Here is a 15,800-nt window from a genome sequence, read left to right as displayed (position 1 = left end):
AACTACTTACAATTAAAATAAGTAAGGTTTATTTAGGTAGACGCTTGAAACTCCTGCGTAAAAGGGTTAAGGCATCATGTGTGTTTCATGAATGGAAAACGTCGCCACATATATTTGGAGACTGTAATGCATGTATCGAAAGGTAAGATATGTATAATTTGATCTGTATTTAGATAAATGTCCTGTTTATTTTGGTGTGTTTTTTTTCTTCGGTGTTACTTTTGAACTACACATCCCATGATCCATTGAGGTGTGAGTTGACACTTCCGACATTTTCACATGACTAGCAAACCAGCAAATCACTGGCGAATGACAAATCCGGCTGAACAAAGCAGTAACTTCCATTCCAGAAAATAGCATTTATCCAGAGGACTAATTGAGGAACCACACGCAAAGGTATGATGAGAGTTAGATATGTCAAATGTTTCAACAAACTACAGAAACTGCACTGAATATTTTAATGTGTTTTTTGTTTATTCATGTTTTCTTTCTGTTTATTCTATATAGAATAAATAGAATGTTGGTTATATGAATAACAAACGTGTTTCTGTTAAAGTTGTCCGTTCTTGTTATTCTGTAATGCACTAAGATTAAACTGATTATATACTCACTAAAATACTCAAAACCACTAACACATTTGTGTTTTATTTTATTTACTTTATTTTATTACTGGATGTCAGTGACTGGCTACTGACATCCTGATTGATAGATTAGACGTTTTTCACTATCCTATGCATGTTAAATTTCACTTACTAAGACAGTTATGTCGTTTTCTAAAAAAACAGAAATATCCTCAAAAATGCTTAGTTAACGTTTTTTGGGGAGCGTTGACACATGCCTTATTGTCTCCTGTTTTTATAGCAAAGCCCAGAGTCAGGACATTTTGAAAGGATATGACTCTACAGGAAGTATTTAGGCAAGGAACGTGGTGTAGAAATTTCAACACTCATTACAGAGTGGAGGAGATAGTGAAAAAAAAAATTAGGAAAGCTTAGTGACTTCTTGAAGACGACTAAAGGAGAAAAAATATCTATACGTTGAAGATTAAATTGGAAAAATGCGTGAATAAATGTGCACATAATTAAAATTAAATTGGAAATCAAGAGAAGTGGAGAATAGTCCAAAGTTACCGAACAGGCAGACACCACATGAGACAAATGTTCCACAGGTTGAATATTTTATATGTATTCTGGAAGACTGAAGCTAAACCAAGTCGCTGAAAGATTTTGTTGCCTCAGGGGTTTGTTAGAGGACATTAACAAACAACATCATGAAGAAGGAGCGCAACAGAGAGGCCATGGAGAAATAACAAAAGAACATTCAAAAAGTATAAAAGAGCATGAAGCACTGAATGTACTGACAGTGGAGAAAGTGGAGTAATATAGTTCAGTAGTTTACGGTCTCTGTAAACACTTCTGGAAATCAAACACAATAACTGATTGTGTTAATGTAATGTTATAGAGCCCACTAATGAGAAGCATTCTGTACTTGAATACTTGAGGCCTATTGTTGTATAACAAATTAAACATCTATAACTCAAAATAGTCCTACATTTAACTTGAGCTGCTGCTCAATGCTTTGCAGCGATCCCACTGTATTATAGATATTGAAGGTATTAAATTACATGCTATAATGCAGGACTAACAAAAGGAGAGACACAATTGGAGCAAAGAACAGAGAGAAAAATAACTTGGGGAATTAAAACTTAAAAAGGAGTTAAGTTTTGGTTATTTGAAGAAAAATCATGGTAAAATGAAACATATCTGGGAAATATTAACCTCAGAATCACCACAGGTGGTTCTAAAAACCATCAGGAAAGCGTATCAATTAATTTTAATTTAAACATAAAATGTATGAAAGAGTGACTTACCAGTTGGGAATATTTGCAACAGATATCTTCACAGTTTTCTTTGGCTTGCAGGCGGACAAAGAGCTCAGGTCAGACGAGGTGATGTGATCAGACTCAGTTGCCATCTTAGAAATGCTACAGTGTACACAAACTGTCAAGAGAAGATCATCTCGTTGAACAATTCCTTAGCATTTTTTTGGACTAAAAGGGCTAATACAGATAAATAATTCTGTTTGGTGTCACCGGCAAACCAGGGATTAAATCTGCTGATGAAATTGACTTTAAAATAGCTAGCAATCGGCTTGAAAAGGTGAAAGAAAAGCAGTAATCCAAAGGAGCAGATTGGTAGACAAGGGAGAATACAAGTGGCAACCCATTGTACAGTTGTTCACAGTAGATGGCGGTACATACTCAAGTTGTTTTGGAAGATACCAGAAGCAAACAGAAAGAGGGAAAAAATAAGTGTAACAACGTTGGGATTTTCTGGTGTTTGAACTGAGTAGATGCCTTAGTATTCTTCTTAGTACTAACAGTACTAAAACTGATTAAGAAGCTCAGTCCTATGCCTTTCTTTTTAAATCCACAGTTTAGTTGTACTTCCTTTTACTTTTATGTTTCAGTGATTCTTGAGAATAGGGACAAAATGGGTTTTAATTTTCCCATATTTATTTTTTTTTTTTTTATTATTTCTCAATCTTATGTGTGCAGATATGACAAATAATGTTTAGGAAATGTAAAGATGCTAAGGTCCAGGCTCCCAGTTGCAACATTTTTTTTTTTAAATTACATTTTTAATCGACCTGACCTAGAACGTTGTCATCACCATCTGACAAAAATAAATATGAAATGATTTTTAAAATACCCTATTAGTGATATTTTTACTCATTTTTACTCATTTAAATGCTTCTCAAGAAACAAAAGAAATATTTAAAACAAAAAACAACAAAAAGTCCATCTGACGGAGTTGACACAGAACTGAAAGTGGTGACAAACTAGTGAGTAAAATGAAAAACTTGATACATGTGAAGTAATGCAATTTATGTAAAATACATTAAAATGAATTAATTGCACATTTAAGTGAGATTTGACAACAATTTCACTGAAAGAGTCATAAAAACTCTGATGGAGTTGACATCTGATGGAGTTGACAAAAAGCCAAACTACCTCAATTTATATGATGTTATTCTGAAAGAGGCCATATTGTAGCTCATCAGGTCCATGAAATCTTCACAGTAAACCAAAATTAAGCTTTTATTTCACAAAATTTCATCAAAGTTTTGAAAATTGTCAGTTATGGAGTTGACACATCATGGTTGTGACAAGCAACTTAGGAATAAAACAGAAGAAAAAACTAAATAATAACCAGAGCTAAGTAACTCTCTTAGCAAAGGAAAAGAAAACATAAGAAAAGATGACGTTATGGGGTCCTCAGAAGTTCTGGTGCCCCTCAATAATGCCTGATTTTTTTTTTTTTTACATTCTTTTCATGTCTGAGGGTGTTGACAAAAACTAGGGACAAATTTCAACGGAGTTGGAAAATATCTAAAAAATATTTTTAATTAAATTTATCGATACTTTTATAATTATTTATATGACTACTTATACTTAATTGTCATAATATATAATTTTAGTATTTCTTTAATTGTTTTAAACTATTATAATGTGTTGAGTTCTGCTCCTGGATAAGGGATTTTACAGGCATCATCCACCGACTACAATGTTTAAAATAAAAAAAAATATTCAGCAAACACAAGAAAAATATACATTGTTGTGCTCACGTGACCCAGGTTAGTTTAGTCAGATATTTGAAAAAAAATATATTTTGTTTATATTTTATTCAAATTTTGTGCTTTATCCATAGGACCTGTTTTGTCCCTATTCTCAAGAATCACTGGTTTATGTTTGACAGGCTAGCTTGTTATCTTAGCCATGGCTCCTGGTGACGACAGAAAGGTGACGGGTCTGGTTGCTGCCACATTCACTCCTTTGGATGCTCAAGGGTAAGGAACCTTCAGAAGCTCTTCTATTATTGCAGACCATCGCAGTTCTGACCGATACTTGTGAGTGTCTGTGTGTGTGTCTCTCCTACTTACTTGTGTGGAGGAAGAGGAAATAGCACGTGTGTGTGTGTGTGTGCGCGCGCGCGTGTGTGTGGAAAGATCTGACATGATGTGACCACCATCATGATGTGGAGTTTGGTGTTTCTGTTTGATCATGCATTGCACCGTGTATATAGGACTGTTTTTCTCCTCTTCTCGAAACAGTGAGGTCAACTTATCAGTGATTGGACCTTATGTTGACTACTTGACAGAAAAGCAAGGTATAAAGGGCATATTTGGTAAGTTTAAAAGTGGGATTCCTTCTATTGACATTTGTCCTGTTTTATGTTCCCCACTTGAGTCAATATTAACAAAGCATATCTACTTGATTTATCTGATTGATATGTCGACGCTGTCATTCCTTTGCCAAAAGAGTCCAGTTTCCAGATGCACATGCAGCGTTAAGAGTGAAGTTACCCCCCTCGCCCCCCTGCCCTTTCCTCCAAAGCTTATGATGGTCATTAAAGCAAAGCATTTGAATTTTAGTTTGCAACATGCATGTGCTGTTGCTTTTGGAGCAATGGCTTTTTCCTCTGTCTGTCGGCACTGGAATCACTTCACTGTGGAGAATTGCAATCTCTCACCAGTTTCAGCCAGCTTTGAGGTCTTTTGATTTTGTCCTGGGGTTGTCACAAAACATCTTGGCTTCCTGAGCTGTTCACCAGACATTTCTGAGGTGTTGCACATAATTTTTTTGAACGGATGAACTTAGGTGTCTGGAAATTGTTTGAATGAACCAGACTTGTGAAGGTAAACAGTTATTTTCCAGACACGTGGAGTGATTTATGTTTTATTTTCCCATGATGTCACACAAGGAAGCAATGTATTTGAGGTTTTACCATACATATTATACAGCCAACAATTCATAATATACATACATACAACATATATACATACAAGTCAGATTTTCCAGGCTGCGTAGATATCACTGGAGTCATTGATGGTTAATTAATCAGAACATTACAAAGCCATAACATCATCCTTGCTTTCCCAAGCAGTTTAAAAGTGCAGTTATCTTAGTCTGTGGAAATTGCTGAGTTTATAAAAATGGTAAAAGTTCTTTAAAGAAACTTCCCTCTTTTTGGAGGGGGAGATTAGCAAAAATAAATAAGTTAGCAATCCTCACTGACCCAAAAAAAAAAATGTAGACTAAAGTTTAGATTAATGTTCCACATTGAAAAAGAAATACTTTGATGTCAACCATTTTATGTGATTAAGACATGCCTCATGTTTCTTCCAGTCAATGGCACGACCGGAGAGAGCATGTCCCTCTCTGTTGCAGAGAGGAAGGTCCTGGCAGAGGAGTGGTGTCTGAGAGCAAAGGGAAGGTGAGTGATCTTACACTTTGGTTGGCTAATTTTTCCCTCATTAATTTACATTTAGCAGGTGCAAATATTAAAATCTGACATTTTCTCTGAACAGAATGGATTACGTGATTGTACATGTCGGATGCATGAGCCTCAAAGACTCCCAGGACCTGGTGAGTTGTTGGCTGGTTTACTGACTAATGCGAGATGAAATCAAATTACCACATGCCAACAAGTGTTGAGCTAAGCTTACATCAGTAACTCCACCACCTGCTGCATAGTAATGTTAATATTCATACACACCAGTGTTGTGCTAATGAGAGTGACGTTTTTATTTCGGACTTTCTAACGGCTGAATATGTCTTTGTTGTAACGTGTGTGTTGAAGCCTTCTTTATGCCCGTTGATCAACAGTGTGCAGCAACAAGGTGTTAGAATCCCAGTATAACTTTACTCTGATTTGAATAAACTTAACTCTTATTTTTCACTCCAGGCTCGTCACGCAGCAAAGATTGGAGCTGATGGGATAGCGGCCATTTCTCCCTCCTTCTTTAAGCCCAAAACTGCAGGTGTGACATACGCCATTGTTTTAATCTCTCATGCTATACGACTTTAGCATCTGCCTCCAGATTTAATGCTGCTGTGCGATTCTCTATAAGATCCAACCATTTCTGTGTTGTTGTTTCTTGGTCTCCCTGTTTCAGAGGCTTTGAGGAGATTTCTCCAGGAAGTTGCTTCAGCTGCTCCAACTCTGCCCTTCTACTATTACCAAATCCCATCATTTACGGGGGTGAATGGTCAGCGGTTTGATTTGTGCTTTGCAGTAAAGTTATATAGAGCTGAATTAGTCTTTAAGCACATGTACAGACCTAGCAGGCGTCTGTCTACTGCTGTAAATTTGACATTTTTCCCCCCCGCCGCCTTGTTTTCTTCAGTTCCAGTGAAAGATGTGATAGAAGACATTGAGAAGCTCATTCCCTCCTTCAGAGGAGTAAAGTTCAGTGGGGGCGACCTGTTGGACTTTGGCCAGTGTGTCGGTTACAGCCAGCCTCACTGGTCAGTCCTATACGGCATGGACGAGGTCAGCCTTCCCCCACATACTCATCTGGTCTTGCTTTGCTGTTGCTTTCAGTGCCAGTATGAATTAATATGGACTTTTAAGGTGTTTAAATCGTTTGATCACATTGACTAGAATAATTTCTTCTCTCGGCGCTTTTGCAGCTGTTTCAAACATCTGGACACTTGGAGTGCTTAACAAACTTTTCTGCTGATTTTCCTCAAATTTTCAGTGTGAGGTTGTGAAACTGCAAAACAATATGAATTGATTTAAAGGATTTGAATACATATTTACTGGGGTTAACAAATGACATATCTCTCTTTCAATTAATGATTTTGTTCAATAAAATATAAACATGTAGCGTGGATGAATCCTTTTTTGAAGGCACTGTGCACTACTTGTTCAATTCAACATAAACCTCACAGATCATCACTCTAAAACTAAGTATCTTATATTATTTTACTGCAGCAATTGCTAGCTGGTCTGGCAATGGGAGCAAATGGAGCTGTTGGCAGGTTAGTAAACTTTCACTTTCATAGTTCTTTGCTTTAGTTCAGTTATCTTATTGTTTCGATTTAAGGCTACACATTTATCTTCTGCAGCACATATAACTACATGGGATGCTACGTCGACGAGATGATTTCGGCCTTTGAGACGAAAGATCTAGTCAAAGCCCGAACCATTCAGGTAGTGCTGTCCTAATACAAACTCTCCTGTCATGTTTCTGACATATTTGTTTAAAATCTGGTCTGATTTCTACATCCAGTTCAAAATCCAAGAACTCCTGAATTACGCCATAAAACTTGGTAAGTGGTAACCCGCAATATTCACTTTTAAAGTGAAGTCAGAGTGAAGAATTCGCCAGCAAACTGCATGAAAAATCATTTTGGTGTGTGTGTCAACAGGTTTTGATACTGGAGTAAACAAGCAGCTGATGTCCGACGTGTCTGGCTTGCATCTCGGACCGCCTCGACTCCCTCTGATGCCGTGCTCTCCTGATCTCGCTCAGCTTCTCTTACAGAAATACCACAGCATTTTTGACTAACGGCTGGCGTGTCTCAGCTGGTACAGATTAAACAATGAGAGTTCATCTTTTACCTCGTTCCTGCTAATTATGCTCACTGTACTGTAACGATGAGTCCAGTTACCATCTTTCACACATATCAACTAACCAGCTATTTGTTATCAGACGCGCACATTTATTTTTGGAAAACCGTAAAATGTTGCAAATTTTGCAGGTAGACTAGTTTCTATTCTATTCTCTAATATTGGACCATTTCTAGAAAGCAGTGACTCTTTTAACTACTTAAATGAGTGATCAAACTGACTTTCTGGGAAGTCTTTCTTTTTTCTTTTTTTTTAAACCGGTTTAATTTCAGCCATATTTTTGATCCATTAGAAATAGGTCAACATTTTTATTTTTCTGCTTTAATGTTACATATTTACATTAAAATAAATAAATGTAATATATTTACATTAAAACAGTCAACTGACTTGAACTGTGATAGTGAAGGCAATGTGTGAAATTGAATCATACAGTTATGTAAAAGAACATTCTTACCAAACATCAAGGAGATCATAACATGTTGCTTTTTGTTGTTGATTAATGAGTTTGTGGTTATTGAGAAATAAAAGGGAAATGAACTGAGAGTGTGTTTTAAAGCTTTTGAAAAATTACTAATAAATATTTTTTGTGATTCTTACTTGTGCCTTTTTCTTTATTGCTTTGAATTCAAAAGCTCAGATTGTTGATGTTTTGAATCCTTGATGCAGCCTACAGGAGGTTGTGTCTTCCTTTTTAATCTCATTTCTTTTAATGATATAGATAATAGACTAATTCTGTCTGAGACAAATAAATCAATAAATTAACATAACATGAATTTCAGTGATGAAACAGACTTCTCTGTAAAAGGTACAAGCTAGGACGATATTCCATTTTTTGTAGTTGGTTGTTGACTAGAATCCTTAAGCCGGTAACTTTTTACTTTTATTTTTATGTTTTCTTGTATTTTACAACCAGATATTGAGTGAAAGCAGCAAGATAGTTCTTGTTGCTTTCACTCATTGGTCTGATCAGCTTAATTAAAGACAATCCAAATATAGTTTGTTTATTTTATTATTTATTTTGTCTGGCGACTTATTTTTATTTTGTACAAGTACAGCACTGACCCAACTTTTAACATTCACGACCTCAGGATAGAATTTACGTGATCCGGAACTTTATTTGTGAGCGCATTCAGTTCCGCGTCGGCGGTATTTGACTGTGACGCTAAAAGCTGCAGTGTTTCCGGCCAGCTCAGCGCGTCTCTCCTGTGGTGGTGTCACTTTTACAGCCCGCCCGTCAGGCTAACGCTGCTGCCAACCAGCTGGGATATTTCTCTGGGCCGTGGACACACAGCGGGACACTTCGCAGAGATGTTGCTGCTGACGATGATCGCTCGGCTGGCTGACGGTCTGCCGCTGGCCGCTTCAATGCAGGAGGACGAGCAGGTTCATTTCTCAACATTTCTACCCGTGTAGCTGATGTCTCTGGGGATGTAATGCAGTGACACGTTAGCTGACAAAGATCAGGTGTGACCATCTTAGCAGTAGGAGGCAGGTTTACTCAAGATCTGAGGATCATGGGGCATTCAGACTTCATTATAAGTAGCTAATGGGCTAAACTTTGTTTGATCAGCTGGGTGACTATTTGAAGTAGGCCTGCCTACCAGGCAGCATTTTACCCACAACAGTAATCAGTCTCTCTTCGTGTGAAATCTTCTGTGCTTGTGATCAGAGGTTTTAGTTTTTGTTGACTTTTTCACCGAAAGAGGATTCCATTAAAAGATCTTAGTTCTGATGAATAAGCTGACTAGGAAATGGTAGCACAGCACTGTAGATAAATAAGTAATGCAACTAAAAAGAAAAGAAATCTACCTTTATATTTATATTGTAAATCATGGCACATACTTTTGAATCGCATTCCAAGAAATGTTCAAGAAATGTGGATTTTATTGTAGACAGTTGTACAAATCTTGTGTTTTACAAGTTCTTAAGTTTAGATTTTTGTGGTAACAATTAAGATTATTTTAGATTATTGTGTGGATTGATCAGACAAAGGTATATTACCCTAAAACTAGGTTATTCAAACCAGCTTTCAGAGTTTCATTTCCAACGCTGACACAAATCTATTAACTTCATTTCAGGAGTCACTGAAATCAATACATATATCTGTCGGTGTGATAAATCCAGTGCCTTGCAAAATCATTCGTTTTGCCACATCCTTCAATGGATTTTACTGGGATTATATGAAATGGACCAATTCAAAGTGGATGGAAAAACACATTGTTTTTAATAATAATCTGAAGTGTGGCATGTGCTGAAATTGTAACTTTTGTTACTGTCAGATGGCTAAAGCTAAATACAGGACTGAGGGACATGGGTGGAGTTTGCAAAACAACGGCCCTAAACATCAGGTCTACGGTGAAATGCGTTAAATCAGGGCTTCCCCATCTTGAACCTCAGGACCCACTGTCCTGAATGTTTTAGCTGTTTTCTCTGCTGCCGCACACCTGGCTCAGATTGAGAGTTGTAGTTAGACTTGAAAATGGCCTTTCTCCAATCCAGCTTGACTAAATTTGAGCTATTTTATAACGAAAAGACAAACATTTCGGCCTCTAAATGTACAGTGCGAGTAGAAACCTTGGCGACACAGAAGCAGATTCGGTCAACAAACAAAGGACAGACTGAAACTTTTATCGGGATTTTTAGAAAAGGCATCACGGGTCTTGTGTTGTTGTCAGTAAGACATCAACCATTGATATCAGTTGCTTAACAGAGGATGCTTACTCACATTGCCTGACAGAACTACCACGAATAAAATATCAAAACGTCCTCCAAGTACAACTTCCTTTTAGAAGTCGGTGCATTCTCCCATTAGTAGAAATAATGCTACAGGTAAAACAAACGGACTAATTGTTAACCTCAATGACATTGTAGACCTGTTGCCAAGGAACTCCCACAATCTTATCTCCACTGAGAAGCTGTGCTCACTCCTCAGAAAGCAAGTGGAGAAGAAGAAGGAAAAAAATAAAAAATAAAACCCCACCAAGCTTCAACTTGAAGCACTGGGACGAGACCCAGTGTGGTTTCCCGCCATTAGATGTAATTTAATGGTGAGAAACCATTCTTCTCTCCCTTCCCTTCACGTAAATTCAATGCAACTGTTAAGAAATGTATAACGTTTCTCCACACCATAGACACGTGTAAAAACTAAAGTTGCTAAAACTACAGACACAACACGGCCACATTTGTGTTCCTGGCAAAAGTATCAACCATGACTGTGCATCCTGCATTGACACAGCTTTTACCTGTATGAGCCTCCAGAGGTCAGTATTGGTTTGTTGACGTTATCTTGGCTTCTTTTATAAAAAGTTTTGCTGTGTCATTTTAGACTAAAGGATCAGATGACAATTAAGAGCTTTAAAAAGATACTTCAAATCTGAAAACTGACTGAGGGCCTCTGTAACAAAATGAACTGTTTTACTTTGTGCACAGCTTCACGGGAGTCTAACATGTTTTTCTTTACTTTCTTGTGTGCTTTCAAAAAGGGAAGCGAGAAGGTTTGTTGTGTCTCTGCTTTGTGCTTCATCATCTGTCTTTCTGTGATGCTGCAGTGGAAACGCTGTCATTTATTGCTATCCAACCCAGCCCAAAAGGCCCTGTGCTCACTGTTAGAAATAGCATCGTCTTTCATTTAAAATCCATTCTCGAGGCAAAAAATGAGCAAATGTAGTACAAGTTTTTGTTTTTCTTCCAAGTAGTTAAGGTGCCATTATCGCCCTCATAGAGACATTTGCTTGTGCAGTCACTCTTGTCATGGTGCTCATAAAACCAGCATCCAAGTGTTTTATGGTTAACATAATCACCAAGTTATTTGATAAGAGCTGTTTTTTGTTTTGTTTTTTTTCTTCAGGTGGGTCGAGACCTTCAGCAGTATCAGACTCAGGCCAAGCAGCTATTCAGGAAACTCAACGAGCAGAGTCCCACCCGCTGCACTTTAGAGGCCGGATCGATGGCGTTTCAGTGAGTGTAAAGATGCTGACTGCCAAAAAATGTTTTTGTTTTTTATGAATTGAGCTTTTTTTTTCTTTTCTTTTCTTTTCTTTTCTTTTAAACAAAACAGAACACTATAGTTTGCTCCCATTAGCTTTCTCTCTTTCAAAAATGCCAAATTAAGTAAAACCCAATCAATGTTTTCAGAACTCTATCTGGGCGGTGAAGCTAAATCCGTACAGAGACCAAACTAGTTTATAGCAGTTCAAAATATTGTACCATTAAAATAAGTGAGTCTATTTTAAATTATTTTTTTTAAATAAACAGTAAGAGGAAACCAAAGTAAATGTTCATTTTAACTTTCTGTTAGATTCAAATCTCTTGAGGAACCCAAACCGCTTTTTTTTTGTTTAACTTCTTTTATTCCTTTTCTAAAAAAGGGGGGGAAAAGCCCAATAAAAATAAACAGAATCAACTCAAGCCTAAATAAAAGCTGAAAATCTTGATTTTTGCAACTTATTTTCACTGTTTGTTTGTTTTTTTCACTCTGACCTGGATTATGTATTGTGCTACTCAGTGAGGAGTAGCCCCATCCTCAGTAATCCCAATAAGACATTTATGTAACCTGAAACATTTGCACAAACACAGAACGAGCTTCACTTTCTCCACACTCGATAATTCTCTCTCCGTCTCCTTTGCCGCTTTTGAGGGTTTTTTTTTTTTTAAACATGAGCCACGTTTTGGTTCTCCCCGCAGCTATTTCATAGAACAAGGAGTTTGCTACCTTGTGCTGTCTGAAGCCAGCTTTTCCAAGAAGCTAGCCTTCGCGTACCTCGAAGACCTGCAGGCAGAGTTTCACGAGCAGCACGGAAAGAAGGTCCCCACAGTGTCCCGTCCTTACTCCTTCATCGAGTTTGGTAAGAAACAAAAGACTCTGACTGTACGACTGACGGCATGTAAGAAATATTTAAACATACTGGTCTTTTTTTTTTCTTTTTTTTTTTAATATTCAGCTTTGTTCAGACATTGACTCATGCTCATGAATGTCATTACAAATTTTTAGCTGTAATTGATGAATTTTTTTCCCCCCCAATATTTTTCTTTTTCCATCCTTGAAAATTCGAGTTTATTGTGATTTTAAGCTAATTCACAAAAAGTAAATATAAAAGACTTCAAATTTACATGATCAAATTTTGAAATGTATATATTTTTTAAATATTTCAAATATTTTTATAATCGCTAGTTGCAGCCCCATCTCTGAGTTATGAGTCTGAGCATCACGATTAACCACAAGGTAGGAAATCTGCTCACTAATGCCGTTTTCCTCAGACACCTACATTCAAAAAACCAAGAAGTCGTACATCGACAGCCGAGCCAGAAGGAACCTGGGCAGCATCAACACGGAGCTGCAGGACGTGCAGAGGATCATGGTGGCTAACATCGAGGAGGTCCTGCAGAGAGGGGAGGCGCTCTCGGGTGAGTCGAGCTGTTTGCTCTCGTGTCATTTTAAAAAAAAAAAAAAGAAGAAAGTCTGCTTTTGCTTTGCACTCATCGTCTCCTCCCTCGTCTTCCTCGCGCAGCACTAGACTCCAAGGCCAGCAACTTGTCCAGCCTGTCGAAGAAATACAGGAGCGACGCCAAATACCTGAACACCCGCTCCACTTACGCCAAGTTGGCAGCAGGGGGCGTCTTTTTCATCATGCTCATCGTTTACATTCGCTTCTGGTGGCTCTGAGTGACGAAAGAGGAGGAGGAGGAGGAGGAGGAGGAGAAGAAGAGGAAGGAGGTAGAGAAGTGGAAAGTAAGCCGTGTGCAGTCTGCGGACGTGAAAAAGAAGCTTTCGCTTTCGATGAACAACAGGATCCCTGCTTCTTAAGGAGACTTTACAGACATACTGTCCCACTGCTCTGCATGTCCTCGCCTTGTCCACGCGTGGGCGTCTGATCTGAAGCTAAATGATGTCCGAATGCTTTGTTTTATTATTATCATACAGTAATACCCTTGAAGTCGCCCCACATTTTAGAGGAAATGAGTAAACGTGCAAGTCTGCGTGTATGTGGGTTGCCTTGTTTTTGAAGGTGATTTGTGGGTAAGTGATGAGAGAAAAAAAATGAAAATTTCCTGTGTTATAAGTTTCTAAAGCTCTTCTGTATTACAAAGGAGTGTGTGGCTGAAGCTTCTGTATGTCTAACTATACAGATGAAGGAAAGTAATCACCTTTTTTTTCCCCCTTAGAAGCCTGATCACATCACTTTGGCAGTTGTGTTCATTTACTACATGATTATAGTAGGGATAGCTTTACGGATTATACTCCGAATTAACAAATAATTAGAAAAACCTAAGTAGAGGTACATAATGGACACAACAAAGGAAATGCAGAACTTCCTACTGTTAAGGCTAGTCAATAAACCTTTCTGATTTTTGTGGTTTTTTTCACTTTTTTAGGGGACACTAGTGACACTAAAAGTAATTAAGATAGTCTGCAGCTGCAGCTTAATTTGGCTCAAATTCCAACAATGATTTCAGCATTTTCTTACAAAGTAAAAACACATTGCATGTGGATATTCGCTCATGAAGGTGCTTCTTATGGAGCGCAGAAGGCAGCACTGGAGATGCACCGATCCATCCGCCGCAGGAAGGAATCGGACCGGTTTTCGACGATGTGAAAACGGCAGATCGGGGCTGTTAAAAGATCTGTAAAAACTAAGAGCTCGTGCTGTTCTTGGCTTGTGAACTCTGACAGGGTGTACTTATTTACACCTCATAAATCAAGCATACATGACGGTTTGACATTTATATTATTTGGAGAGAAAAAAAAAGCCAAAATTGGTTGGTTTGACCCTGAGAAAACTGCAAAAGCCTGATCGGTGCATCTCTAACACGGTAACTTTTTTTCTTTTTTTTAATATGTCAAATTAGCCAACATATTCACTGGACTCATATTCTTTTACATCAGTTCAATCTCAATTCTGTCATTTCTCATCACATTAAGCTTTTATAGTCTCCTTTTGAGAGGACTGCGGCGGGAGTATTCAAAATTTTTGGTTTACCGTAAGTGAAATCACTTCCATCCAGCCTCTGTGTTGTAAGTTATTAAATTACTTAAAAGCTGCAATCTATGTAATCCATTTCTTAATAACGTTCATGCATTTCCTTTTTATAGCTGGCATGAATAAGTTGGAACTAAGCAGAAATGGAAAGTGCCATTTGACTTAACGGCAGCCCTGAACTGTAAGCAGAATAAATGCCGAGATAATAAATTACCCAACTTTGTAGCGACTGAGGAGTTTAATTAAATGTCTGAAGTTGTCATGTTTGATCAGCTGACATTCGGAGTCGGCTTGCAAGTACGACTCGTGGTACTTGCATGACCTGTGTTGAACTCTTGGAAGTTTTGGTAAATATGAAGCAGACTGTCTGTCAAGGTAACGAGGGCCAGCCAATCAAAACGTTGAGTTGTTCAACCACATTAATTCGTGCCTTCAGATAGCAATCACTCAGCCGAGTTTCACTTTAATTACAGACACGAGTCTTCTGGCGTGTTTCTCAGCTAACCTTGCACATCTGGAGTCTGTGACCGATGATCTGAGATCTGGTAGAGAGCGTCACTAGACGCTGCATGCTGCACTCTGTACGCTTTAGTCTGAAGGAAGGCTTTGAAACTCTGCATTAAGCCTCAACTTTAATCGTGACACCGGCCAGTTTCTCTGTGAGTGCAAAGACGGATTTTACATAAAATCGAGCAAATGATGAATAATCCTCAGCATCCTCTCTTTGTGAGACTGTCATAGAAAAACGGAACGTCTTCAGTCAGAGGCTTCTTCAGGTGCCTTGCGATCCAGACTGCTACAATAACTCTTTAATTAAATGAGTTACAATAGCTTAAAATTTCCTTTTAGCATCAATAAAGTTTTTTTTTTTTTTTTTTATTGAATTTGAACCAGTGCCAAGGAAGGGCATGTCCACAGCATAATGCTGCCATTGCCATGCAGCACTGAGACGTGTTCAAGGCGACTGGCGGTGTTACTTTTCTGCCATGCTTGTCGTGTTTGGGTTCAGTTTTGGTCTGTGGATTCGTAGTTTGCACTTGGCAAACTGACAAAACATAAATAAAACTAATCAGGTGTTTTTAATATCTGTGCAAGCCACTGTAAGTTGTTATTCTAAATGAAGTAATTATGATAATGTTTGAGTCATTTTAAGTGGAGAGGAGATTAACTGAACCCACAAAAGAGACTCAAAGTGGATTCATGCTGAGCTATTTCTATCTCTTTGCTCACAGCAGGAAGGGACATCTTCTCGTTTTCAGTTCTATGAATAAAATCATTTGCACCTAAATGTGCTTCCTGCATGTCACAGGGCTTCAACTTGAGCTGATCCTTATCACGATAAACAAGAGTTTGAAGTCTGGACTGAAACGATCAGCGTTAAAAACTGCCACTGGTTGAAACACAC

General features: G+C 38.0%; 2 protein-coding genes across 4 annotated transcripts; both read left to right on the top strand.

Annotated features, from left to right (window-relative positions):
- The first annotated feature begins 47 nt into the window (after nt 1–47).
- Nucleotides 48–7,961, top strand: npl (N-acetylneuraminate pyruvate lyase (dihydrodipicolinate synthase)). Of its 2 annotated transcripts, none has more exons than XM_007558629.2 (12): nt 48–142; nt 3,759–3,849; nt 4,114–4,187; nt 5,189–5,276; nt 5,371–5,428; nt 5,748–5,823; nt 5,959–6,051; nt 6,190–6,335; nt 6,780–6,826; nt 6,914–6,998; nt 7,078–7,117; nt 7,217–7,961. In XM_007558629.2, the coding sequence occupies exons 2-12, from the start codon at nt 3,779–3,781 to the stop codon at nt 7,354–7,356; spliced, it is 918 nt and encodes a 305-aa protein (XP_007558691.1). In that variant the 5' UTR covers nt 48–142; nt 3,759–3,778; the 3' UTR covers nt 7,357–7,961. The 2 variants fall into 2 exon arrangements, with proteins under 2 accessions (XP_007558691.1, XP_007558690.1); XM_007558628.2 differs by lacking the exon at nt 48–142 and adding an exon at nt 241–396.
- Nucleotides 7,962–8,565: 604 nt separating this feature from the next.
- On the top strand, nt 8,566–14,620 carry sec22bb (SEC22 homolog B, vesicle trafficking protein b). Of its 2 annotated transcripts, XM_016674654.1 has the most exons (6): nt 8,566–8,801; nt 10,901–10,912; nt 11,266–11,375; nt 12,102–12,262; nt 12,675–12,821; nt 12,926–14,620. In XM_016674654.1, exons 1-6 carry the CDS (start codon nt 8,727–8,729, stop codon nt 13,078–13,080), a joined length of 660 nt encoding a protein of 219 aa, XP_016530140.1. In that variant the 5' UTR covers nt 8,566–8,726; the 3' UTR covers nt 13,081–14,620. The 2 variants fall into 2 exon arrangements, with proteins under 2 accessions (XP_016530140.1, XP_007558688.1); XM_007558626.1 differs by lacking the exon at nt 10,901–10,912.
- Nucleotides 14,621–15,800: the final 1,180 nt, after the last annotated feature.

This window comes from Poecilia formosa, unplaced genomic scaffold, assembly GCF_000485575.1.
Source record: "Poecilia formosa unplaced genomic scaffold, Poecilia_formosa-5.1.2 Scaffold98, whole genome shotgun sequence".
NCBI lineage: Eukaryota > Metazoa > Chordata > Actinopteri > Cyprinodontiformes > Poeciliidae > Poecilia > Poecilia formosa.
This window is presented reverse-complemented; position numbering and strand designations above follow the sequence as displayed.

Excerpts from the sequence above, each read along its gene's own strand:
- npl (XM_007558629.2), top strand. The coding sequence starts at position 3,779 with ATGGCTCCTGGTGACGACAGAAAGGTGACGGGTCTGGTTGCTGCCACA. Across the intron at positions 5,429-5,747 it reads TCAAAGACTCCCAGGACCTG|GCTCGTCACGCAGCAAAGAT; the intron begins GTGAGTTGTTGG and ends TTTTCACTCCAG. Across the intron at positions 5,824-5,958 it reads CTTTAAGCCCAAAACTGCAG|AGGCTTTGAGGAGATTTCTC; the intron begins GTGTGACATACG and ends TCCCTGTTTCAG.
- sec22bb (XM_016674654.1), top strand. The coding sequence starts at position 8,727 with ATGTTGCTGCTGACGATGATCGCTCGGCTGGCTGACGGTCTGCCGCTG. Across the intron at positions 12,263-12,674 it reads TTACTCCTTCATCGAGTTTG|ACACCTACATTCAAAAAACC; the intron begins GTAAGAAACAAA and ends CGTTTTCCTCAG. Across the intron at positions 12,822-12,925 it reads GAGAGGGGAGGCGCTCTCGG|CACTAGACTCCAAGGCCAGC; the intron begins GTGAGTCGAGCT and ends TTCCTCGCGCAG.